Genomic DNA, 26,855 nt, shown 5'->3' with positions numbered 1-26,855 from the left:
ACCAAATCCTAATTAGATATATCGACCAAAGGTTTAAGTCAAATACATAATGACCAATTCTATGTCAAACAACATATTGACAAGGAGTCCAAAATAGACAACTCAAGATGACCAAATCATCAATTTTTGTTCATCAACCAAGTTGACTAAATAAAATGAGTCAACAAATTTCTATAAAATAGAAGTCACATAGATGGTGAATCATCACATACACATAAAACCATTGCAATATATTTCCATAAATAATAATAAAAAGATCTATACATAACCTTTTGCATTCTCATAGGAATATCAAATTTCCATACACTTGCCACATAGGCCAAAAAGTCAAGTCAAGCTAGTCAAAAGTCGACTACACTTAGTTGAATCAACAAGTAGATAAAATATCTTCCAATTAATTATGCAACTTCATTCTAGTTCCCAACTTACATGTTGAAATGATAGATGCAATAATAATTACATTTCATAAATCAATTATCGACCAAATTGTCGAACACAACATATCATCACATGAATATGCCATACATAAATATACTAAATAATTTGACCTACATGTCAAACTTTATTTCATTGTATGTAAGAACCATGTCCTAGTAAACAATTTCCACGTCATCAATTGCAAGAAACACATAAATAATCAAGCAAAACACTAGTTTGAATAGTCAACAATTATTTTATTAACCAAATCATGGATTAAAAAACAACTATCCATTTAAGAATGTAACATATGACATTATCCAAGGATGTTGACCTACACATCATCCATCCATCAAAATGCATGATTTAATAAATACATCAAGTATAATCTAAAGCATCATACCTCAATGGGCATCATAGAAAATGTCAACCTACACATCAAACATGGAATAGTAAGAAAATAATACAAGTGCAATACCATCTACCATATGATCTACATCATTAAGTAAATCATCCAGGTATGCTCACCAATCACATGCAAGGACTAGTAATCCAATTTTTATCATTTTTGTGACCTAGGCCTTCAAGCTCATCTCATCATCATAGTGTGCTTAACCAAAATATAAGCACACATTATGACACATGGCATTCATGTCATTCAATCATCACATAAAATATGGTTGAGGTGCTTTCTTGCCCAACCATGAAGCCTTACAATTCCTTGGGATGATACCTAACACATAGAATGCCCAACCCTACAATGCCCAAATAATACAAAATGCACTTCCTTGGGATCCTACCTAACACATAGAATTCCCAACCTGACAATGCCCACATAGTACAAAAGGTACTTTCTTTGGGATCCTACATAACACGTATAATTCCTATCCTAGCAATACCCAATAATGTAAAAAGAAGGAGGTATCTGGTGTAGCCATGAAACATCCTACTTTCCACATATGTCCTAGTAGCCCTAATCATAGATGTGGCAGGGAGATGAAACATGAGCCAAAATATCAAATAAACATATGCACATGGCTTTGGCAAAGCATTTTTTTTAGTACAATGTTACACTGGCAGGTAGAGTGAAAAAGGAAAGCATCACTTCTACCCCTCCCTGTCTGTCCACATTCAACACCCACATTAGAAGGCAAGCTTTCCAAAAATAATAAAAATAAATGCAAAAGGAAGAATGGAGTGTTCTTTGTTATCTACTCCCTTATATACCATATCATTTTCTCCACATTGAACATGATAGATGACATCATTTCAAAACAAATGACTAGCATCATAAAGTACACACCCTAGCCACCTCAAGATCAAGAAATCTTGAAATAGATTCACAATTCTCAAATCAAAGTCCAAGAAGGAGGCACAAAACCAATAAAATAAAAGTGAATAAGAAACACAATAGATAGGTCACATAAGAAATTGGTAGCTAGGTAGTCACAATAAACATTTTTAAGCTAGCCCCTCATCACATCAAAGTTCATGAAAACTAAACATAATCAATTGAAAAACCTAATTCGCATAAGGCACAATGACTCTTACTAATCACCAAGAGGGAGTAGATATTTAACAACAGCTTGTGTCCAAGGACCACTCAGAACATAACCAAAATTCACATGTATCACATGCAATTTATCTTGATAATCATACATTTCTAAATGCATAATGGAACAAGTAATACTTTTGCAAATGAAATCCATGTTCTTCCTACTTATCATATTAGGTTACTATATGAACCACATGAATCTGGCATAAAAATAATAATTTTTGCATTACACGTGCATCACATGCTATTTACACAATAAAAGATATTTTTCTTTTCTATCACAAGCCAAGTCTTGATTTGGTAGGCACTTGTAGCCTAGTGCAAAAGTTAACCATCATTTGACTATCTCAATAGTTAATAGAAATTCACACCCTTCTTGCATCACACATGCAAAGAGATAAATACTTCAAGTATAATACAACAATATGCTTATTATACCATCACATAATTATTACCAATCATTCCCTAAACTTTCCATTTTAACAATCTTTAAAAGAATCCTTATCCTTCTATGTCAAAGTAATCATAGCTGGAAGATACACCATGTAACCCATGTCATCAACTCATATAACATAAATTAATCTAGTTGACTTACAGTTGTGTGTCTAGCGTAGTGAACTCAAGGCCCGACTGTGGAACCAAAAGCTCTAATACCATATGTAAAGACTACACCTACAAAACTGATGCCACATAAGCAATCTCCATAAAATACGAAAGTCAAAGAGAGTCAAGGTCATTTGAATATTGACCAGACAACATTAATTCTTAATTGTTATTAAATATAAAGGAAAAACATATACAAAATACCAAAGACCAAATACCAAAATATTGAGATGGTATGAATGGGATGATTAATCTGAAAGGACCTCCAAAACCTATTCAGGAAACATAAGGGCAAGAATATTGTAGGAGTGCTTTACCACCCTACTACAAAGCTGTTAAGCTTCTCTACATTCTTTCCTAGCATGAAAGATACCTAGCTCGACATTGAGAAAGACTAAACAAGGAAAAATATGAGAGGTAATGGAATTGTGTAACACATTATTTAAGATATTATAAAAAGGTCACCATCCATCCCATATGGTAACATAAGGCACTCATACAAGGAAAGATCAATGACTATTAATAGCTTCAGAAATGACAAAAATCATTAATGTACAATTAGTTCATAGGCATGGCAGTGTCTACACATAAGCACATAGTCATAGACCTTATAAAAAGGTATTCCAAATACATACATCTCAGTGCTTGTCATTCTGCATGGTGTTCTTATCATGTCTAGTCCAACAAGATTAACATTGCATAAGTTTTCAAATCTGAACATGATCTCTTATGCATTATAACACAATTACATTATGCACCTTTAGTTCATATGTACTACAATGAATCATATGTTCAATGCTTTTGATGTAGAGAAATACACCAAACAAAATTTATTGCAAAGATTCTCACTCAATGCATAGCTCATTGTGATCCACATTCGTACTCTCAATATATTCAAAATCAAATAGATTTCTTATGCACTATCTACACATAGGCATACACCACTGAATGATTAAAGAAATTTGCATTATTACATACAAGCTTACACTTGGGCATACACATTATGACTTGGTCATTAAGAAAAATTGCACAATTTCATCTATGGCATGCGTAAATTATATCTCATTTGTCAAGAAGGTTGAACATTCTTAATGAATTTGACAATAGCCTAATCAGTAGTTTAATGCTGACACTTAATCAAAACACCATTCAATATCTTGCAAAAGATTTGATGAGAGTAAGAACTTGACATCATTTACAATAACATAGTTATCCTATAGTGGATAAGTAATGAATTCTTAAAGGTAATCTACCCTATTGAGCTTTAAAATGTGGAATGATAACACTTAATGGTTCTTTTCAACATGTTTACATGTTCAGTCATCAATAGAAGTTCTAGGAATTTATGTTTGAGTAGCAGAAGAACAACAATTTATTTCCATATTGAATTATCTTAATTTCCATAAATTCTCTTTCAGAATCTACTCTTCCTTAGCCACTATTAACACCAATAATATTTTTTTATTGGGTACTATAACCGACTACTCATTATCTGAATTATAAAAGTAAGGTCTTTTATGCAAGAGTTGTGTCATTAAAGTTATTAATTTAATTTGGATCATGCTTTTTAGCCAGAAATGTGTCATCATTCCTACAAGCATCTTAAGTCTCATGATGAAATTAGGATAAGGTTAATATATTTTCTTGCACATTCATTATATGGACATATTAGAATATTCAGTCATTTGTCTCAGTCCATCCTGAGACCTTTTGTTTGCAGCCAGCCAACTTGGAATAATAAATGAAAAAAAAAATGTCAAGGGATAACCGTGGTCCAACTAGAACAAATAAAAATCTTGGTTTCAAGGGAATGCATTTTATAAGATCCTTGAAGAGATGATAGATCTAGATGTTATTGGTCAAATGTCCATAACGTCTATTCAACTGGGTTCTATTCTCTTTGTTTGTTCGAAGACACTTTAATTCAAGTTTATTGTTCATGTTCAACATTCTCTTGGTTAAGGTAAATTGGATGCACATTCTGGACATACCCTTTTCCTATGTTTTTTGAGTATTCTTCAAACCCAACAAATTATGCTATAATGGATGTCCAAATATTGTTCCATTTCTTTTTAAAATATAGTTATCGATGAAAAATCACAATTTTTAGCATAAATTTTTGCACAGGACACTTATATCTCTAAGACATTTTTAAAAAAAGGGAAATAGATTGAAGAAGGCACTTAGAAGCACGGGTGCCTAGTTTGGTCACTACTAGCATTGGTTCCTTCCACAAGACCGATGTGCATCATTTTCCCTGATCTTGCTTGGCCTAGAGAATGTGAGGAGGATCAAATAGATCAGACATTTTCACATTACCAATATCTTCCCTATATGAAATCTTCTCTACATGTCCTAAAGACGTGATGAATGCCTTAGCTTAGCTTCCAAATAACATTCATACAACCAATTTTTTTCTCTAGCTCTACGTCTATATGAGCTACCAATTTGATTTTTTATACGTATTGCATTTAGATATAACTTGATGGTGCCATGAGAAGGGTACCATTCTATATTTGGTGGCATTTCCCCATTTTTGAGATAGTTTTCCCCACCCTCTTGATTGCCTCTTTTTCTAATCCCCATCCACAATTGTTCCTTTTCTGATATTTTAACGTCCAACTAGACCAAATCTTTTGTTCTCCCCAATGTATCGAATGATGGTTTTTCATAGATAATTATTATATAGGTATCTAACATTAATCTTCATACAAACATAAAATAAATTTGATAAAATCCACATGGCAAGAAAAATTATCAAAAAATACGACGGAACAAAATATGGGTTGTGACAAGATGCTCATACCTTGCCACCTACTTTTCTATTTGATCAATAATGTCAAATCATCTTTTATGTACCTTGGAGAAATAGTAATCAGATTATGATTTTGGTTTATGGGTTTTGTATGAATGAGTATTAATATTTTGAGTAACTTAGCTTATTTTGTGGCTCAGTTCACTTGAAAGTGAAAAATATTAAGAAGTAAATTTGTAAATAACTTTTTATTGAAATATTTTTATAATCACATTAGAAATATATTTTTGAAAGCATTTTTAGACTTTTATATAACAATATTTTATATATTTTAATTTATTTTAAGTATAGTATTTTTGAAAAGTTAATTGTTAAATGTTACACACACACACACACACACACACACACACACACACACATACACACACACACACACAATTATTTTATATATATATATATATATATATATATATATATATATATATATATATATATATATATATATATATATATATATAAAATCTATAATTTTAGAATTAAATTGTTTGTGTATTATTGTGTTTTAAAATTTTCATTTCATATATTGTATTAAATCAAAATATTTTAAATAAATTAATATAAAAATTCTTTGGACTTAATTTTTGTATAATTGTGAGTTTAAACTAATTATAATTTATATGTAAATAATAAATTGAGATACTACTTTTTTTAATTCCTCATAATTTAATTGAAGTTAAACTATATGATTTTTTTGTAAAAATAAATTTAGTTAAACTATAGCATTTTATATGAAAGTGATGTGAGCTTACATTGATTCAACTATCAATATAAAAGATGATTTGACATTACCGACGTAGAAGCTGTCAGATCAAATAGAAAAGTACGGGGCATGGTATGTATGGTATGGGCATACAGCGAAGAGGAATCTTGTGGCTGAATAGCCATACCAAAATGCATACATTTGTTTCTAGAAGTACTTTTGAATGTAATATAGACTGTAGAAATATATTGCTATTATGATCTTTTATTTGGATTATTTCAATACCTAATTGAATCATTAAATATTTCATAATTTTTAAAAAAATACAAATTTAAAATAAAATGTAAAATTATCTAAGAGATTTAATTTTCAATATTGAAATTTTATATCTACATTAAAATTCAACTTTCTTAATTGATTAAAAGCCAATTAGATATGACTTTTTTATTATTTAATACAATAAAATTAGTATTTTTCCACAAATGACAGGAAAAAAAAAAGGTACATAGTGTTTTCCTTTAATTAAACAACTGATAATGCTGTCAAAGGTAGTACTTTCAGCTTCCAAATAACTACTGAACATCTTAAAACCTGTAAGAGGTATATGGTAGATGCTAGAGAGGAAAGGTTATTCTGTTTGAAACGGACGCATCACAGGTTAATTCATTGTACAGACAAAATCCATCGCTGCATCAGTTTTAGAGATATTATCTGTCAATTAAGTATTTAATGTTCGAGACCAACAAGATGGTGATGGGAAAGCAATGCCGGAAATAAAGTTAATTTTATTTCCACCACAAATAAATGAGTCACTAGGAATCTTACTTTTGAGTTGTCCGCCAGGGTTAGAGGAATTCAATTATATTGTACAATTCCGAGTGACATTTCCTCAAAATGAGTGTCAACTGGAAAATGTGGATTCGCGTGTTCGTCAATACAAATCCAGCTGTTTCTTGGAGAAATACAAGCATTATTTATAACAGATGTGCACATTCCCCTTTCCTTTTCTGTGATTTTGAAAAGCAAAAAAATTAAGTAAGTATAACATAATATAATTAAACAGTTAATTAACTATTTTTAGCATCTTGTACTTTGGGTCAGCCTTTGTTTTGGCTGCTTTCAATTTCAAAACATAATATAATTTTAAAAAGTATTGTATTAAAAGAAAGTGTATTTTTTATATATGCAACAAATTAAATATTATTTCTTTTTTTTGGATGAGCAACCAGTGTTTCCTACAGACAGGTTTTGAAGCAAAGTTTGAGTGGGCCACTCAACACAAAAAAAAATACTTTGCTGCTTGCAATACAAAACATAACTGATTGCTTACATGTCAACATTAAACTCACATATGAAAATTTCTGACTAAATCAAAGTGAACTGTGCAATGAAACTCAATTTAAATTTAAGTATCATTTTAGTAGAACTTGAAAGAAGAGAATTGCCTACAATTAATCTTTTTGTAACAATCTAGTATATATAAAAGCATATGAATTTGTTAACTCAAATTACTCTTATCTTTACAGAGTGAAAATCTCTAAAATTGGGAAGAGCACTCGTAGTCTAGTACCCACACATTGTAATTTAGTGCATTGTTTTTTGGTTGTCTTTTTATGCTAGTTGAGTGCATTGTTTTTTGGTCTTTCTGTGCTAGTTGAGTGCATTGTTTTTTGGTTCTCTTATTATGCTAGTTCTATATTTCGTGGCTCTTGGGTAAAAACAAAATTCTTTTATAAAAATCACTTAGTGTGGAATGGTCAAAAAGTGGGTGGGCATCTCATAGTATAGTCCAACAAATACTTAAAGATGTACCAATAATTATTTACTTATGAACAATGTCCATGACTCCACAGTCATATATAAATGTCTAAATAAATGAAAAATTAGTTCAATTATTAACCAAAAAAGAAAAACTCATTTCGAATTAGTAATTAAAAAGTACATAAAATGGTCATCCAGCTAGAAATGTTCACACTTGAGATGACATTTTAAACATTTATTAATTACCTAAAAAATGAGAGGCTCAAAGGATCTGTGATTTTCAATTTTATTAATAAATGTCATTTCGTTATTCCCTAATCTATGTCGCATACATTTTTCCTCTGCTATGTCTTCTTCTTGTTTTTCGTGTCTGGGTTTTCCAGGTGATCAGAGACTGTGTCCTTCCTTGCTTCTTTCGGAGCATTGACCGGTTGATTATCATGATGTCCAGGAGGTCCTTTGTCAATGGGCGGTTTCGTTGGACCCTTCACACTGGCAGTACCAACCTGCGCCCACATTAAAACCCAGCAAGATCCAATATTTAACAAAATCGTTTATAAAATGTTGATATCATTGAATTGTTTGAGAACCCTTCCCAGTCACAGATTAAGCCCTTAAAAATACTCCGTACGAGGAAGTACAATTACTCTGAAGAGTCCCGCGTGTATTCTGATTTAGACATTATCATTAAAGAAAACCAGCAAGCAATTAAAATTGGTTTAGACATTATCTTATAGTACAAAACAGTTGAATAAGTTCTCTAGAGACATATTTGCACCGTAGAAAACCGTGCCGACTCCTGCCCGACTGACGTGCCCTTCCATTTATGCAGTGTGTGACAGTACGCTGTCATTTCCGGACAACAGTTAAATTTTGTTTATGGACTTTGACTTTTATTTTTATATCCATCCCACGTGTTTTAATAATACAATTTTTATTATTATATTTTTAAAATAAAATAATATTGGATATATGTATTTAATTTCATATTAAAAGATTAAAAATAAATTTATATTTTAAAAATGATTGAATAAATATATTTTTATTTGAATGCAATGTTTTATTATATGGTACAAAATATAAAATATAAAATGAATATTAAGTAGTACAAGTACTTTTAATAATTAACTATTGTTTTAGTTTTAATAAATAATAAAAGGATGTACACATACTAATATTAATTTTTTCTATTAGATATAAGAAATAAAAAATGAACCAAGAGTCACCGAAGTATAAATTTAATTCAATTTTAAAATTAAATATATTTAAATTTTAACTATTAAATTCTTTAGTTGAATACACTTATTAATTATCTATATTACATTTAAATAAATATTTTATGTTTTCTTCTATCTTAGTATCATTATATTTGTTTTGGCTCACTTACTCGAAAAATATCATCTAAAAAAATTGGTTGATTTTATTTTAATAATAAGTAATGTTAACATGTTGTAAAAAAATTAGAAGTAATTTTTTAAATTTATATAAAGAGTGCACTCTTTAAAAATAATTTAAATTAATTTTTTTTAATAACAAATTTTTATTTGTTACTTAAATTTATTATTATGTAATAATAGTATTATAACTTAAGTTTAATACTATATAATATTAAAATTTTATAATATTTCAAAAACATATAATTAGATTTATATATTTAATAAAAGAATCTTCAAAAAATTTATAATATAAAATATTTAAAATAACTATTGCATATTTAACAAGTCAAATGTCACTTCTTAAATTTTTCATGTATAGATGTATAAATAAAACTTAAATCATTAAAAAAAAGTATATAGTCTAATTATAATTAAAAATATAACTTTAAAACTAAGTTAAGTTTTTACTAATTTTAATGTTTGTTTTCAATATTTTATAGTTACTCTATTTAATAAACAAAAATCAATTTCTTGTTTCAAATATTGAATGATTTTTAAAAATGACATTTGAAATATTGGAAGTAAAAATAATAGATTTTTTTTCTAATTGAATATTTAAAATTACTAGAAAAACATATTTTCCTAATTTAAGTTCTTAACTTACTTGAATTTATTATATAATATTATGTACTAGAAACATTTTATAAATAATTTAAAAAAATTAGAGATCATTTCTTCAAATTTTCATTTTCACTAAAAATGTAATACATTATAATATCAAAATATGATTACTTCAATACATTTAAATCATTGAATTAGAGATCTTATTTTTATTTTGAATGTTTCATTATTATTTTTTTATATTTTAAATATAATTTTTACTTATATTTCAAATTTTATATCTTTTTAAAATTTAAACTTTATTTAAATATAGTTAATTTTAAAACTGAATTAAATTTATAAATATGGTATTTATTTAAAAAAATTAATATTAGTATGTGTACATCTTTTTATTATTTATTAAAACTAAAACAATAGTTAATTATTAAAAGTACTTGTACTACTTAATATTCATTTTATATTTTGTACCATATAATAAAACATTGCATTCAAATAAAAATATATTTATTCAATCATTTTTAAAATATAAATTTATTTTTAATCTTTTAATATGAAATTAAATACATATATCCAATATTATTTTATTTTAAAAATATAATAATAAAAATTGAATTATTAAAACACATGGGATGGATATAAAAATAAAAGTTAAAGTCCATAAACAAAATTTAACTGTTGTTGGAAATGACAGCGTACTGTCACACACTGCATAAATGGAAGGGCATGTCAGTCAGGCAGGAGTTGGCACGGTTTCCTACGGTGCAAATATGTTGCACCGTAGCCGGTGCCCAGGAGGATCGACTGCCTGGGTCACCGAGATTTTCAAACGCCGTGCCACACCTGTCCCTTCCACTGACAGTGTCAGAGAGTCAATCGTGCACCCATTCTGTGGAGAGGCAACGACTACCTAGCCAGTTATTTCAACTGGCTGGGTATGCCATGGCATTTATCTCCCATCTTCCTTCAGTCTTCTGACATGACGAAGATGTACCACAACAAAAGAAAAGATTTAAGGTTTTTTTTTTTTTTAAAATCTTAGTTCAATTGAAAGAAAAAAAAAAGAAAAAGGATTAAAAAAAAAAAACAAAAAAAAAAAAAACAAACAATCCTACTTTTAACAAATTCAACATGCAACACAAATACTTAAATTTGAGATTTTTTTAGAACTAGTTGATTTCAAAACATTTGCTTGATTTTTACTATAGAATTCTATTATATTACTAACTCTCTACTAAATTACTTATTACCAACTTTGCAATATTTAGTGCCATGCATTCATATAATTGTTTCATTACTAGCTACTAATTTTAGAGTCTAGACATTTATTTATTCAAATCGTTGTATAGATTTTTTACAGTCTTTTCAAAGTGCCTCCATGGAGATGTGCATGCAAAATTAGGCATTTGCAAAGTATTGAAAGTAGAAAGCATTCTTTATCCTCTTACCAGCTTTTCAAGCATTGTTTGAGCCTTGTTTAAGGGGTTTGAAACACATTTTAATGTCTGACAAAGTAATTGCGGGGCGACAAAAAGGTAGAAATGTCAATGGTGATGTAATCTTTATATCATGTGTGTCGGTGGATACTGCTTCTGTTGTGGTACGTCTTCGTCATTTCAGAAAACGGAAGGAAGACGGGAGATAAACGACATGGCATACCCAGCCAGTCGAAATAACTGGCTGGGTAGCCGTTGCCCTGTGGAGATGATTTTTCTTTTTTTAATAAAGTATTAACATATTTCACATTGCAATAGTTTTATTATTGTTAATATAAAATTAAGTTTTTAGAATTGTTTATAAAATATTTTTATAATTAAATTAATTTTTATAGAGTTAATATTATGTTTTATTACTTTTTTAAATTATAAGGTATATTCATTTTATTTTATAACTTAATTTATTTTGTATTTATTAAAATATTTGTATTAATCGTGTAAATAGTTTCAAAATAACAATATATAAATAACGTTTTTATTTATTGAAATAATATTTGTATTTATTGCAATAATAAATTTATTGTATAATTTTACAAATATTTAATAAAAATAAAGATTATTATTTTTTGATTAAAATGAATTGTCAACAACTTATTACTTTTTATATTTAATATCATTTAATAAAACATTACATTCAAATTTAATTTAATTTTTATATTATTAAAAAGAAAGCGTTTGTAATACTTTATTATAAATTTTGCTAGCTAAATAAATAAATTTATAATAAAGTATTAAAAACGATTTCTTAATACTAGCAAAATTTATCTAATCAGTTTTCAATTACACTAAAAGATTAAAACAAAATTCATTTTCTAAATTTGTAGTGCTTTATTTTTTAGAACAAATATTTTAGTAAAATTTTACAAAAAATATTTGAATTTAATTAAATTCTAAATCATAATAAAGCTAATTAAAATTAATATTTTTATTTGATATAACAAAGTTATAAATTTTTGAAAAAATGAACTCAAATCTATTAATATTCAAGTTGGTTGAAGTTACAACATTTTTTTGGAAGATTTTTTTTTAAATCAAGACTATATTAAGTTATATAAATTTTATTTAAATCGTGACTATATTATTTACATAACTTAATATATTCACCATCTCATAAAGGACAGGAACAATGGAAATGTCAGGTTCAAGACGGTGAAAATTAGAACAACGAAGCACCTTTAATGATTATAGAATTTACATATTTTCTAATTTTCCAATGAGTATTTGATATAAGTTGCATTTTAGTTAAAATTGTGTGCTTGTCTCAGTGAATTCCAAATAAAAGTATCAAGAATCAATCTCCCCTCTCTTCAAGGACTCCTAAATAGTATTAAATATAAAAAATAATAAGTTCTTGACAATTCATTTTAATCAAAAAATAATAATCTTTATTTTTATTTTTATTAAACATTCTATATTTTTTTGAAACTATACAATAAATTTATTATTTCAATAAATACAAATATTATTTCAATAAATACAAGTGTTATTTTGAATAAATACGATTAATACAAATGTTTCAATAAATACAAAATAAATTAACCCTGTCAGTGAAACCCTCACTGTGGAAGAAGCCAAAGACCTAATACAAAGGAGTGGTATGATTGTCTTCCCAAGATGGGATACCAGTTCCTCTTTTCTACTAGACTAGATGAGGAGACAAGACAAATCAATCTCCTTTGAAGATGAAAATTAGCTTGGAGAACTAAGAGGGTCAGGATAAAACACTAATGCTCAAACAATGGCTATATGGAGTTTAGCTCTAGAGCATCAAAAGCCTACCCTTATGGAAATCAAAGAGTCCCCTAGGGGAAATGTTATATTTTGGAATGTGCACTCCACCTCCAGCAGCTAGATATATGGAATGCAAACTTCAGTAGCACTGTTGGGTAAGAACAAGATGCCAAATTATATCACATAAGACTGCAAAGTCAGTATTCCATCCTATTGCATGGGTTTGAAACCCTAGGTTCCAATACTACAAGAACACCTAGGTCGGGATATAAGAATTAGATGATTAAATATTGAATAAGTTATGGAAATATGATAACATGATAATGATAGTCTTCGAGTCACAAGGTTTAGTTTTCATAAGGTTTGATTGATATGTTTCACTTTCTGACTTGTTTCTGGAAGAACACCACATTATTGGCACATCCAGAATTTTAACATATTTAATGGTTAAGCCAACCTTACTTAATTACATTTCATTACACAACATGTTATTTGATCAGTAAAGTAAGTTCCATTAGGTTGATATGATACCTAATATTCATTTCATTATACCAAGTTAATCTTTAGGAGAGTCAAATTCTGCATCTCAAGGTTAATCCATCATAACATACTAATACTTATTTTCGGTTATCATCATAACCTATTTAGAACTAATTTAAAACATTAAATATCTAACCCAAATCTACTTATGACTTACAATTGATCTTCAACAGAATCTGACTCATCTTATCAAGTTATCAATTAATAATTTACATTATACAACTTGAAACAACAAAAAACATCTTCCTTCTCCCAGCACTATTCAACTCTAACACATGACCCCTTCTATAACTAAAACCCATTTTTAAGTCCATGAACATTGCTAAAATAAATCCCCTAGCAAAATTATATATATATATATATATATATATATATATATATATATATATATATATATATATATATATATATATATATATATATATATATATATATATATATATTCAATAATATTCTACCATGGGTAAAAATCTTAATTCATATCATTAATATCCTAACTACATATTCTTGGTTCCTATACTTAACCATTAAAGCCAAAATCAACTAGGATAACTTGATATTTATAAAATTTAAATCATATAATATTACTCCAAATCTAACCATCTAAACACTATCAACTAAGTCCTAACTACTCATTACTAACTATAATAAAATCTCTAATTATACTAAATCAATAATATACTAAACTGAATCAATACTATAGTAAACTTAATTTACCAAATACCAAACTAAATTAACAATAAAGTACTAATCGTTATCACAACTTATTAATTTTCTAACTAATGGTTACTAACTACCCCTTAACCTTCCTAACCTACACCTACTAATCAGCCTAGACCAAGTTGGACTTCCATTTCATATGCTCACCTGACTGTCAGTGGAGGGCTACGGTGTGGCAGGAATAAGCACAACGGTCGAGGAGCTCAGCGATCCAGGCAGTCGATCCTCCTGCCTGGATAGTCGTTGCCCCCGGTGAAGATGTTTATAGTTTTCACAGCCAAATTGGCATCTCCTCCTGAGAAAGTACACCCAAAACCAAATTACTGTAAGTAAAAAGAACAAGGAAGAATGATATGTAAAGGGAAATATGTATCCATGATTAGATTTTTGAAGAAAATTATTATGAAAGTTTACCAATGCTTGGTAGGTATCTAAGCAAGCTTACCAGTATAATATGTGGGCTTTGGAAGAAGAGGGAGGCCGCGTTGAACAAAATACAGATTTGTGAGAGCAGTGGGAATGGAGAGTTTGAGACCTCTCGTCCAAGTGTTAGTCATGTTGAGGAAAAGTGGTTGGAAACATCATTAACTCTCTGCCAATAAATAATTGTCTTCTTTGCATGTGAGTTGAGTGCTTCACAGAAAGTGAACGGAAACTGCAGACTTCATCGAACTGTAGATTTGATGGGACGTATCATCAATTAAATATCAGAAAGCTTTCCAATCTTGATATTTAATTTAACTAATAAATACTATCAAATGAGCAGTCTGATGACTGCAAAGTTAGTACATTTTTGGAAAATTTTCCATTTCTGTCATCTCGACCACTATTAGGGATGAGGTCTGGATGGTGTCCAAAGTGACTTTGACGGCTTGGATGTCCCTCAGTCCTTGGCTTTAAGCCGAAGAGGTTTCAAGAGCCCGTATTGGGTATAGGGTTCCTAAATTTTTAAGTGTTGGCCCTCGTTGGTTGTTAACTCGCCTTGTGCCTCACTGGGTTGCCTCGCAGGTCTGAACCCTCCATCACAAAATAAAAATAAAAAATAGAGAATTTCCTTGGGGTGGGATAACATGTTTTTGTCGTTTTAGCTTAATTAAATTTATTATATTTTTATAATAGAAAATTCTATTGGATTTTGATACCTTGTTTCAATTAATTAGCTTTTTTTCAATTAATTAACATTTTTGATAATGTTATTAAATTTTATCATATGTGAGGATGGAATTCACATATTGTTTGGCTGATATGATATGGATATTTATTGGCCCCTACATATTGTTTCTAGTGCAATCACCTTTTGTTAATAGAAATCTAATCTTTTCTTGTATACACATTTTAGCTTTTAATAGAAATCTAGTTTTTTCTCCAACCTGAGTTGCTTTTCGTAGAGGTGGAGGGAATTACGTTTGTCCAGGTTTCCAAACGTTTGAGAGTCACGAGTCAACTTGGGCAAATTGATCATCCAGTCATTAGGAGAGTGTCGGTGAGTAAAATGAAGTGACTGCAGTAATGCATTCATTGATATCATTCTAATTTCTCACTGTATTGGAAATGCTTTCCTTAATTGTTTGGAACCTTTACACGCTAGAATTGTGTCGGCATTCAGACCTTTGGGTTCAGTTTTGTCGTTTAGTGGTTATACATATATTTTAGTATGGAATCTCTGACTTGTTTAGCTTTTTCTGTTGCTAGTGGAATCTTATTACACGCATTCTTCGGAATGCAGGACGCAATCTTAGAAAAAAGACAATACTTATAATGTGTGAAAATGAGTAGAGTAGTGAGCAGAAACACATGGATTCTTTGGATGCAAAACATCACTAGTGGTCAGCAAAGGGATTTGAGTAAATATGCCACTGTTTTTCATAGCAGATTTCCACATACATTTCACAATGATCAAGTCGCTCACAGTTTATAAGCAAGGGAAAATTATTTAAAAATAGAATTAAGAAAGATAACAAAAATATTTTATTAATCTGGCTTTACAAATAAAATCAGATTACATGGTCTCTGTTGTAAGAATATGGTATAGCTATGATAACATGAAGAATTTTCCTTTGGGAAAAATAACGCCAAGATCAAGAAGCACAAGACTAGCACAATATGAACCAAATAATGTATGATCATAACAATATAAGAATGAATAACTGATTAACTTTATTCAATAATTGATAATTGATGTTGTGATGTTGTAGTACACTAGAAGTGTCTATATATAAAGGCCTCTAGAATGCTTCTAGAATGTCTAGGAGTTAGCAATATGATAAGCCTCACAACTAAGCACATGTCCATCAAGAGTGGATTATCCTCCATTGAGTACAGAAGTTAGTGTGATGATAAGAGGATAAGCTTACATACGCGTGTCACATAAAATTATGTTGTAAACACCACATGCTTAATTAGAGTGTGAACAACTATGTTGCCTATATGACAACTCAGGTGAATATGCAAACTCTTGTATTGTAGACACCATGTGCAAAAATGAGATGCTAACTCCTATGTTGTCAACAAGACAACTCATATGAGTATGCATATTCTTAGGTGTCTAACTAATAAAGAATAAAATAATGCATTAACCTAAGTAAACTTAAGTAAAGTGTAAATAGTAATTAATTATTTACACTAACATCCACCCTTAAGTGCAACTAAGGGGAATGCACTTAAGCTCACAAAAGCTAATGTTGGGTCCTGGCTACTAGGCCATGTTAGGTATCCATGTACAAATGCAATGCTAAAATATTTCTAAAAATGGGGAAAGAGGGAAAACCTCATAGGAAAAACCCTTCCCCAAAATGAGAGATAAGTATAATAAAGAAAGATGCATGTATGGATGAAGTAATCAAGACCCCCCCCACCCATTATGACATACATCATGCATATACTTAAGCTCACAAAAGCTAATCTTGGGTCCCGGCTACTAGGCCATGTTAGGTACCCATGTACAAATGCAATGCTAAAATATTTCTAAAAATGGGGAAAGAGGGAAAACCTCATAGGAGAAACCCTTCCCCAAAATGAGAGATAAGTATAATAAAAAAAATACATGTATGGATGAAGTAATCAAGACCTCCCCCCCGCCCCCGCCCCCCCATTATGACATACATCATGCATATACAATAGAGAATCCCTCTATGAAATCCCCCCCTTAGTGAAGGATCTTATAATGATGAGTGCTTGAAGACAAGAAAATCCAATGCTTACAAACAACATTCCTCCCTTTTGGAAGAAGATACACCAAGTATAAGTGCAAGTATGCTTCCCACTATAGATAGGAAGATGGAAGAGGAATCCATATGTAGTATGATGTGGATACTACCTCTAAAGTTTACTCATATGTTGACAAGTCTTTGATGAATGTAGATTCCACAAACAAATCTAATGGATGCCCAAAAGAAGGTGGCAAACAAGGTAACATGTCCATGTATGAAACTAAATCAACCTCCAAAGATAATGAAGCATCTTGATAGAAAGATATGGGAAGAGAAACAATGTACCTCCCATCAATGATGTATGCACACCTATGATAGAAGCTCCTTGATGACTAAAGAGACTGCACCATGAAAGTTGAATGAAGTTCCTCCTTGTGGTGTCATAGGTGTAGTAGAGAATGCTCCCCAACTGGTAGGAAGAATCCTCAAAAGATATGATGTCCGAGGAAACTGGAATAAAATCTCCAAAGACTGATATGTCTCCTCTAAAGTGAAAGAGTTATCCTCCATCTATTGTAAAGAAGTGTCCACAATCATGTTAGTCTCGAAAGAAAGCTCAAGTGATTGAGGGTTAGAGTGTGCCCTCGCAACAGGTGAAGAAGAAGTCTACTCAACATATAGAAGATTGATGTCATCAACAATGTCTCCCACATCTTCAATGTAAGACTCCACAAACAACCCTACAATTTCTAGAAGGAAGTCATCCAATGAAGCTAAAGTAGGAAGAAATGGTATTTCTTGCTACACTGAATCAAGAGCATCTGTGGATAGAACTAGATTAGTAGAAGTAACATGAGCGTTAGGAATTAGGATCTCAAGTAGAGTTGAAGGTACTATAACTAGAGCGACTAAAGATAGAATGTCTTTTGAAAATGGAAGAACTCTAGGGTCTCCATATTCTTTCCAAAGAGCCATCCAAATGTTTTGAGGTTCATTGACCTTCCTAATGACATCAAAGCAATCAACATTGATGCTGAAAAAAATAACATCTAAAATTATTTTAACAGGTGTCAAATCATCAGAGGGCAATTCTTTGGAACATAGATAAAGAAATACTTCCTTATGCTCTCTTCTTAGATGATCAATGATTAAAGCACTCCATTTGTGATAGTTTCTCTTTGTTAACCTCAGTCTAATGCCAAACTAACATGTGAAACAAAACTCCATGAGATCAATAAATGTATGCAACCCCCAAAATGCAAAAATAATCAATCAATGCCTCATAATGTATGATTTTGACATTTTATACTTAGTGTGATTACAATAGGCCACTTGCCAATTTAGGGCCTAACTGGACTTCTAATTTTGCTAGTTACAATGAAAAATACGAAACCATATTAGACTCAATAAGATAAGACACAAGATCTCTCAAGGATCTAATTAATTACAAGTGCCAATAGGTCAAAATAAGACCAAATTTTAAAAGTACTGTCTACTTAGATTTACTCCAAACTAATACCAGATCTGGAAAGTAGACAAAAAATCACACACTCTTTTAAAAAATACCACTTGAATATTTGTCCATATGAGCTCAAACTAAGCATTTGAAGTTGAAAAAATTGGGATTTGTGAGTTGCAAAAAAATTTAGAAACAAAGATCATAAACAACTTGCACTAATATGTAGATCATGAAATTCTACCCCAAAATTTAAAAAAATTGTTCGAAAAAAGGAGTCCATATGAGGGAGATATCATTTTTTGAAAATCACCTCTGAAATCATTTTTCCTGAATCGTCACCATCACACATCCAAAAATCAATTGACTCTAGATTTCACCTCATATGTCTGATTTTGATGAAACAAAAGTCCATTTGGGGTTTCTTTGACTTTCTAAATATGATGCCAATATCTAATTTGCACCAACAAGCTCTAATCTTCACCTACAAAAAATCTCTCCTACTAGCCTAAAAGGCCAAATTTTTTCACAGAATTTTAGAAATAAATTGGAAAGCTGAAAATTAGGCCTTTAGATGCCAATTTGCAAAAAATATTTGCCTTAATTTTGACTATCGCCCAACATAAGAAAATTTACAGTCAAAATTCACAGAATTGACACTTCAGATGCAATGGTGAGGTTCGTTTTGACTTTAGACACTCCCAATAGCTATAGATACTCCAAATTTAAATTGTGGTCCTCCAAGAGGTGAAGCAAAAATGGTCTCCAATGGCTATGAAATGATGCTCCTATGGCTCTGATACCATGTAAGAATTTTGTATAGCTATGATACCATGAAGAATTTTCCTAGGAAAAAATAATGCCAAGATCAAGAAGCACAAGACTAGCACAATATGGACTGAATAATGTATGTTCATAACAATATGAGAATGAATAAATTATTATCTTTAGATATTAGATTATTCAATAATTGATAATTGATGTTGTGATGTTGTAGTACACTAGAAGGGCTTATATATAAAGGCCTTTAGAATTCTTCTAGAATGTTTAGGAATTAGCAATATGATAAGCCTCACAACTAAGCACATGTCCACCAAGAGTGGATTATCCTCCATTGAGCACATAAGTTAGTGCAATGATGAGAGGATAAACTTACATAGGTGTGTCATGTAAAATTATGTTGTAGACACCATGTGCTTAATTAGAATGTGAACAACTATGTTGTCTACATGAAAACTTAGTTGAATATGCAAACTCCTATATTATAGACACCATATGCTAAAATGAGATACTAACTCCTATCTTGTCAATAACAAAACTCATATGAGTACGCATACTCCTAGGTGTCTAATTAATAAATAATAAAATAATGCATTAACTTAAGTAAACTTAAGTAAAGTGTAAATAGTAATTAATTATTTAAACTAACATCTATAAAAAGAAGACTTATAGTTACAAAATAAGAGTCTAGAGTAAGCTTGGAATTTGATGGTCACTCTACTCGTCATATCAATACCTTTCATTTTAGGGTCAGTGCAAGAAGTTAGGTCTCACTTTTGGTCAAAAAGTGGAAGTGTTTTTCTTGTTTTTGAAATTTTTTGTCAATTGATGTCAAAATTTGAGGCATTTAGAGATTGAATATAAATAAACTTCAGCAATAAAAACTTTAGTATTTGGAATCAAGTTTTTGAATATGTAATTTATTTGTGTACCCATATGATAGATTATTTTTTGGTATGAATCTTTAAAAACCACTTTTTTAAAATGTCTGTTTTAGGACCATACCATGCTCGTGTATGGACACCATAATTTGACACAAATAAATAAATTTTCACAAATCATTTTAAATAGAGTTACCTAATACACCTAAGATTGATGAAAATATTTTTTCTTAATTTTTTATTGAATAATTTTTTTTTATCAATAATTATTAATTGACTGTAAAAGTAAACTTTAAAACCTCTCGTATACGGACACCATAATTTGATAAAAATCTCACTTTTTTCATAATTCTTTTTTAACCTCAAAAGAATTGTATGTAAATTGATGAAATATAAATTAATTTAAGAAAAATTATAAAATAAAAAAGTTATTAAAGTTTTATTGAATGTCACTTTTTAACATTTAAGAGTAGTTTTGATTAATAAATAATAGAAAAATAGAAAATAAACTAATAACACTATAAAATTTACATTTTTGAATCAAAATAGTAAGAACTATAATGGGTTTTTGTTTCATCAAAAAATTCAATGGGGAGGACAATAAAAAAATTACGACAATCCCTGAAATTATTGATTAAATGCCTTAGAAAAAAAATGGATCATAAAGGCATGGCTTGGTGGGACCAAGCCTATGCCATACCTTTCCCCAAGGCAAAACCCCATGCAAAAATTGTGTGGCATACGAATTCTTGCTCATGTCTCAAGAATCAGGCACCCAATTTGTAATTCAAAAATTAGGTGCCCGATTGCATTTTAACCATTGTAAGAATTGGGTACTTGATTATTTAAAAATTGGGTACCTGATTTGTAAGCAGGTACTCGATTATTTGATTTTTAAACAATCAAGTACCTGATTCTTATGTGTTGGTCTTAGAATGGTTTTCACATCTGAGTGTCAACACACTTAACCTCTTTCTACATTGAAGTTGAGTACACTATGTATGCCAAGCCATAGTATGTGCCAAGTTAGAATTCCAACAGGTGCCAAGTGACTTTAGGTGCCGAGCATTATACATGTGTCGAGTGATATATAGCTGCCAAGTCACAGTTAATGCTGACCAAGTCAAAATGCTACATATGATGAGTAAGCCAGAGTCATACATGTGCCAAGCAAAGTAGGATAGTATATGTGTTGGGCGCCAGTAGTCCAATATGTGTTGAGTAACATAGAATTAGTATATGAGTTTGTGCGCTCACAAACTCATATGTAAACCATTTTTGGAGCCGACATAGAAGGATTTCAAAGGATGATAAGGATAAGAAAAAATCTTTTATATTTCTTATGCAATCAACATGCAACCAATCAAAAAAATGGAGAAGGCATGTAGCCAATGAGAAAAATGCAAGGAATGAGCAGGAACCCAAGATTCAATATGGATCATAGATCCATACCTAACCCTAAGTCTACGAAGTCTTTATAAGAAGGCTTAGACCCCATGATTTTATGCAGCTGAAGGGAAGTCAAGGAAGTTGCTAAGCAAATAGAAAGTTGCAGAACAAGAGTAAACAGTAAGGGAATCACATACTTAGTGAATTGAGCAACAATTACACATCTAGTTTATCAAAACATAACAAGGGATACAAACAAATATTAGATCAAGAAAAGATCACATTAGAATGAGCAAATCAAGTGCCTGGAATTAGCAATTGAAAATTGTAAGGAATCAGGTCAAAGATTTCTAATACTCTTTAGCCATTATATTAGATAGTGAAAATCCTATGTTGATAGGTTATCCTAATAGCTACTTTGTAGATCCTTTGAAGAGGTGACTAAATCCTTTAATAGGGTGACACTTCATGTAAAGTGTTATTAAATCCTTTAACAAAGTCACTATTGACATAGTGTAAAGCCTTTAATAGGGTAGGCCTTTCACAGGGCAGACCATCATAAGTGGTTAAACAATTATTCCTACAATAATTTTTGTGGGTATCATCCCCACCCCAATTTTACCTTCTTATTCCTGGAGGGTTTTTGGGTTACCAAATCTAATGTTATGTGTGTTAATGCATGTGTTTGCTTTATGTTTATTTAATAAGATTACATGCATACAATTTACTTTTAGTTATTTGTTTTAAAGGAGTTGAAAAGGCTAAAGTGTGGTACATCTGATTCACTACCCCCTCTTAGAATTACTCTTTCCATTTTGAACATTTCAACAATTGGTATCCGAGCATAGGTTCTCACAAGAAGAAGCCTAACAACTTAGAGAAAAAGGTTTGAAGATGGAAGTCTTCAAACTTGGAAAGATCATAGATAGTTAGGTGACTGATGTACACCTCACTCCACACAAATTGGAAGAAGCTAGAGAAGAATTGAGAAAGTCCTTAAAAAGAAGGAAGGATATAGCCATAGCTAAAAATGACATACACTACAAGGAGATTGATACCACACAAGTGTTTTTCAATCAAGATTCCAAGGAATTTGATGTAGCAATAGCTAAATTGATGGAGAAAAATAGAACACAAGCTAAAGAGATTAGAATACTCAAGCTTGAACAAGAATAACAAGCCATAATGTTTTGTGAAGTGACTGAACAAAAGAAGAGAGCCATTGAAGACAAGGTCATGAGAGAAGATGACAAGAGAAATCTTACCAATAGACTAGAGGAGAAGACAACAGAGTTTGAAAGAATCTCAAACATGTAGCTGGACACCTTAAGTCAGATGATGAATGCTCATCATGAGCTAAACATAAGGGACATTGAAATTTCCACCTTGAGAATGCAAAATGAGCAATTTTAGAATGAATTGAAAAGATAGGAGATAGTAGAAAGCTTCAATAAACCCAATGAGGCTATCAAGTACTTTGAGCAACTACTAAAATCACCAAGGGCTAGCAATGATACTTCAAGACTTGGTTACACTAGCACTGGACAAAGAGAATCATCCAAGACTATAAAAGAAAGGAGTAACAAAGGTATGAACACTAAACCTACTTGTCATTTCTATGGTAACAACGGACATACCTCTAATGTATGTAGAAGAAAGAATAGTAATTAGCATGATAAGCCTACAAATGCAAGCTTTTGTCACAAGTGCAAAAAGCAAGGACATCAAGCACATGAATGTAGAACCAAGACCATGAGGACACCAAGATTTGAAGGTCACTGCTACAATTGCAAAAAAATGGACATAGAGCATTTGAATGTAGATCAAAGCCTATGTGGACACCTAATCAGCCTGCAAAAAGAAACAACCATGGTCATCACTACAATTGGGATTACAACACTAGGTATAGCTGTCACTATTGTCAAGAGTATACACAAATTCCTGATAATTGCATAAGGACGCATTTTAGAGGTAATTAGAATAGATGGTTAAGTCAAACTATATGTTTTAGTTGCTTGAAAACTGGTCATATTAGCAAGAATTGCCCAACAAATTCAAAAGCACCCAAGATAGAATTCAACAAAGGAAAAGAGAAGGTTGATGTTAAACAAATAAGAGGGCAAATGAACAAGACTTGGAAGAAGAAAGATGAGTGCAACACATCAAATGGAAAGATCACTTCACCCAAGAGGTCAAGTGATCACATCTCATCCAACTAAGAAAGAATAGGTGTATGAGACTGATATACAAAGTTATATCATACATCAGTTCCAAGATAAAAAAAAGTACTGTAAGGAAGAAATCTGCATGAGCAAAGATGCCAAGTCAAAATTTGAAGTTTTTGCAAACACTACTGAACTGTCCTCAGATGCTGAGTAAAGCCCCAATAGATGTTGAGTTTCTAATAGCGACCAAGTTGATAGTTGAAGTTGAGCAAAGTAGAAAACTAGTTGAAGCCAAGTAAACAAAATACAATGGGAGCCAAGTCATGGTGAAACCTTCAAGTGCCAAGTTTACAACTGTATGCACTAAGCATTTAATGCTAGGTTATGATAGGTATAAGGTCAAATTTTGATCATTTTCATGCCATTCAAACATAGAGAAAAGACAAAAAGGAGTGCAGGAGTGATCATACAACAACCTTGAAACCATTTGCATTGATCTCAAAAGTGATTCAACATACATTTTAATGATCTAAGATATTTATCAAGTGCTGAGCTATGCAGTGTTAAAGTTTTTTATACATTAAAACCCTAGTTTAGTATAATGGCCTCTAGTTCAAGGAACCCCAAAGGAAAGGAAGGTCATGAGGTTCAGTTAGTTAGTAATGAGGTAAAACAACCCAAGTTTAGGCCAATCCTTAAAGCCACCTACAAAAATGATCCAGCTAGCGCATTGTCCATCATTCCACCAAAAGTTGTCATGGTACAAGATGTGAGAAAGTGTTATAACTGCAAGAGAGGTGTAGTAGGTGATCTTGAGATATTCCAAGCCTCTAACAAACTATGTGAAAACAAAATTCTAAAGGATGATTTCCAAATAGTTGAGAAAAAGGGTTTGACCAATGCCCTAGTTTACCCTATAGGTTTCAAAACTGAATGGATATAGATTTTCCTTAGCAAAATTCACAATGGATGTTTGTGATTGGAAATAAGACCAGTAAAGATTAAAAAAAGGATAGTGCATAGGGTTATGGGTTTCCCAAACCTAGATCAGCCTAAGACCCTGCATAGTGATTCCAAAGAGATCATTGAAACAAATACATGAGCCAAATGGAATAAGAAGGATATGACTATTGATACTGTAACTGATCCTCTTCTAGATTTTGCAGTGAGAGTGATTTCTTATAAAATCTATCAATCCAGCAGATTGAATAGTGTGCCATGTATAGCTATTGATGTAGCCTACAAATTGGTAAAGAAAGATCATGCATATGATTTGTCAGAACTAATGTTGCAACAAATAAATGAAAACCTAGGAGCAATAAGGAGATCAAAAGGTGCTCAATGTAAATTTGGTTCAGTTCTTATGTGTATTTTTTTTATGTTATGGAAGAGTTTCCTTCTATTGGAAAGGTGAATTGGAACCCTAACAAAACATCAATTACACAAATTAATGTGTTCATTGATTAGATGGGTGACAATTTTGAGGCCCAAATGACAAGCTATTTTTGAGGATTTTAAGAAATCCATGAAGCAAAGGGTGAGAATACTAGTTTCCCTAGTGGAAAAACACATCAATAAAATATTCTTTTTGGTTGACATTGATTATACCTACATCCAGGTAGCAATACCAAAAGTAAGATGGCTAAGGCCATTGGGATATGAGCTTGATATAGATGAAGCCTCAACAGCAATCATATCATTGCTTGTAGAAGAGATAGATAAGGAGGCTCATCACTTTGGCACATATGATGTTGTCAAATCCAAAGTTGAAACTAAATTGAAGATAGCCTCTATTACTAAGAAGAAAGATAAAATAGTAAAGAAGATAAAGAAGAAATTTGGAGAAAATATTGAAGGAAAAGTAGCTAGTGAAGAAGGAGGAGGAGGAGGAGAAGGAGAGGAGGAGGAAGTGAAGAGGAAGAGCAAGGGCAAGCCCCAATGGAGTTGACCTAGGGCTTAGGAGAAGATAAGGAGGAAGGTGCCAAGGAAGAAGAAGCAAAGGAAGCACCTACATTAGCCAAGAAAAAGAAAAGAAAGGCTAAAACTCAGCCTCCATCTTAGCCCAAGCCCAAGAAGGTCACTAAGCCTGCACAAGCCAAGCCAGCACCAGAAACAAGAGCTATCACAAGGGCATCCACACAAAAGGCCAAATAGGCAACAAAAGAGAAGAAGAAGGCCACTGAAAAAACTGATGAAGTGCCAAAGAAGAGAAGAAAATATGTGGCACAACTAGACACAGATGATGAGGAAAGGACAAAGTTAGAGGATCTTAGGCAATTCAGAGTGGTAAGTCATCCTCCCAAATCTTCCTAAGACAAAATTTGTGAAAATGTTAGGAATGCAGATTTGAATGATCCAAAAAATCTTGATTTCAACAAGTTAAGTAGAGAAGAACAAGATAGAATAGAGGAATTAGTATATGCCATGATGGTTGAATTTAAGAATACACCTCTAGAGCTAGACAATACCATACCTAGAGAGCTATATGAGATAATTGAAAATAAATGGCATTATTGTCTAAAAATAGAAAAGGAGATCAAAGAATCTACCTTAGCACAAGTGATGCCTGACCTGACAAGAGGTCAAATAACAAAGGCTAATAAGAAACATAGTGGAAAATTTCCACCTAAATATAGAGCCTTCAACATCCAACAAAACAAGATTGAGGATGTAGTAAATAAATCCACACAATTGTGGAAAAAA

At 31.1% G+C, this 26,855-nt stretch overlaps 1 protein-coding gene across 2 annotated transcripts in view; it reads right to left on the bottom strand.

Annotated features, from left to right (window-relative positions):
• Positions 1–8,110: 8,110 nt before the first annotated feature.
• The window catches only part of LOC149536136 (uncharacterized), a 116,009-nt gene continuing 97,264 nt past the window's right edge, over positions 8,111–26,855 (bottom strand). For both annotated transcript variants that reach the window (XM_089805557.1, XM_089805558.1), the window contains one exon: positions 8,111–8,357. In XM_089805557.1, coding sequence (XP_089661683.1) covers positions 8,196–8,357 — 162 coding nt within the window. In that variant the 3' untranslated portion in view covers positions 8,111–8,195. The remainder of the gene's footprint in view (positions 8,358–26,855) is intronic.

This window comes from Cupressus sempervirens, chromosome 10 (genome assembly GCF_028749045.1).
Source record: "Cupressus sempervirens isolate cs-2001-9-10 chromosome 10, ASM2874904v1, whole genome shotgun sequence".
NCBI lineage: Eukaryota > Viridiplantae > Streptophyta > Pinopsida > Cupressales > Cupressaceae > Cupressus > Cupressus sempervirens.
This window is presented reverse-complemented; position numbering and strand designations above follow the sequence as displayed.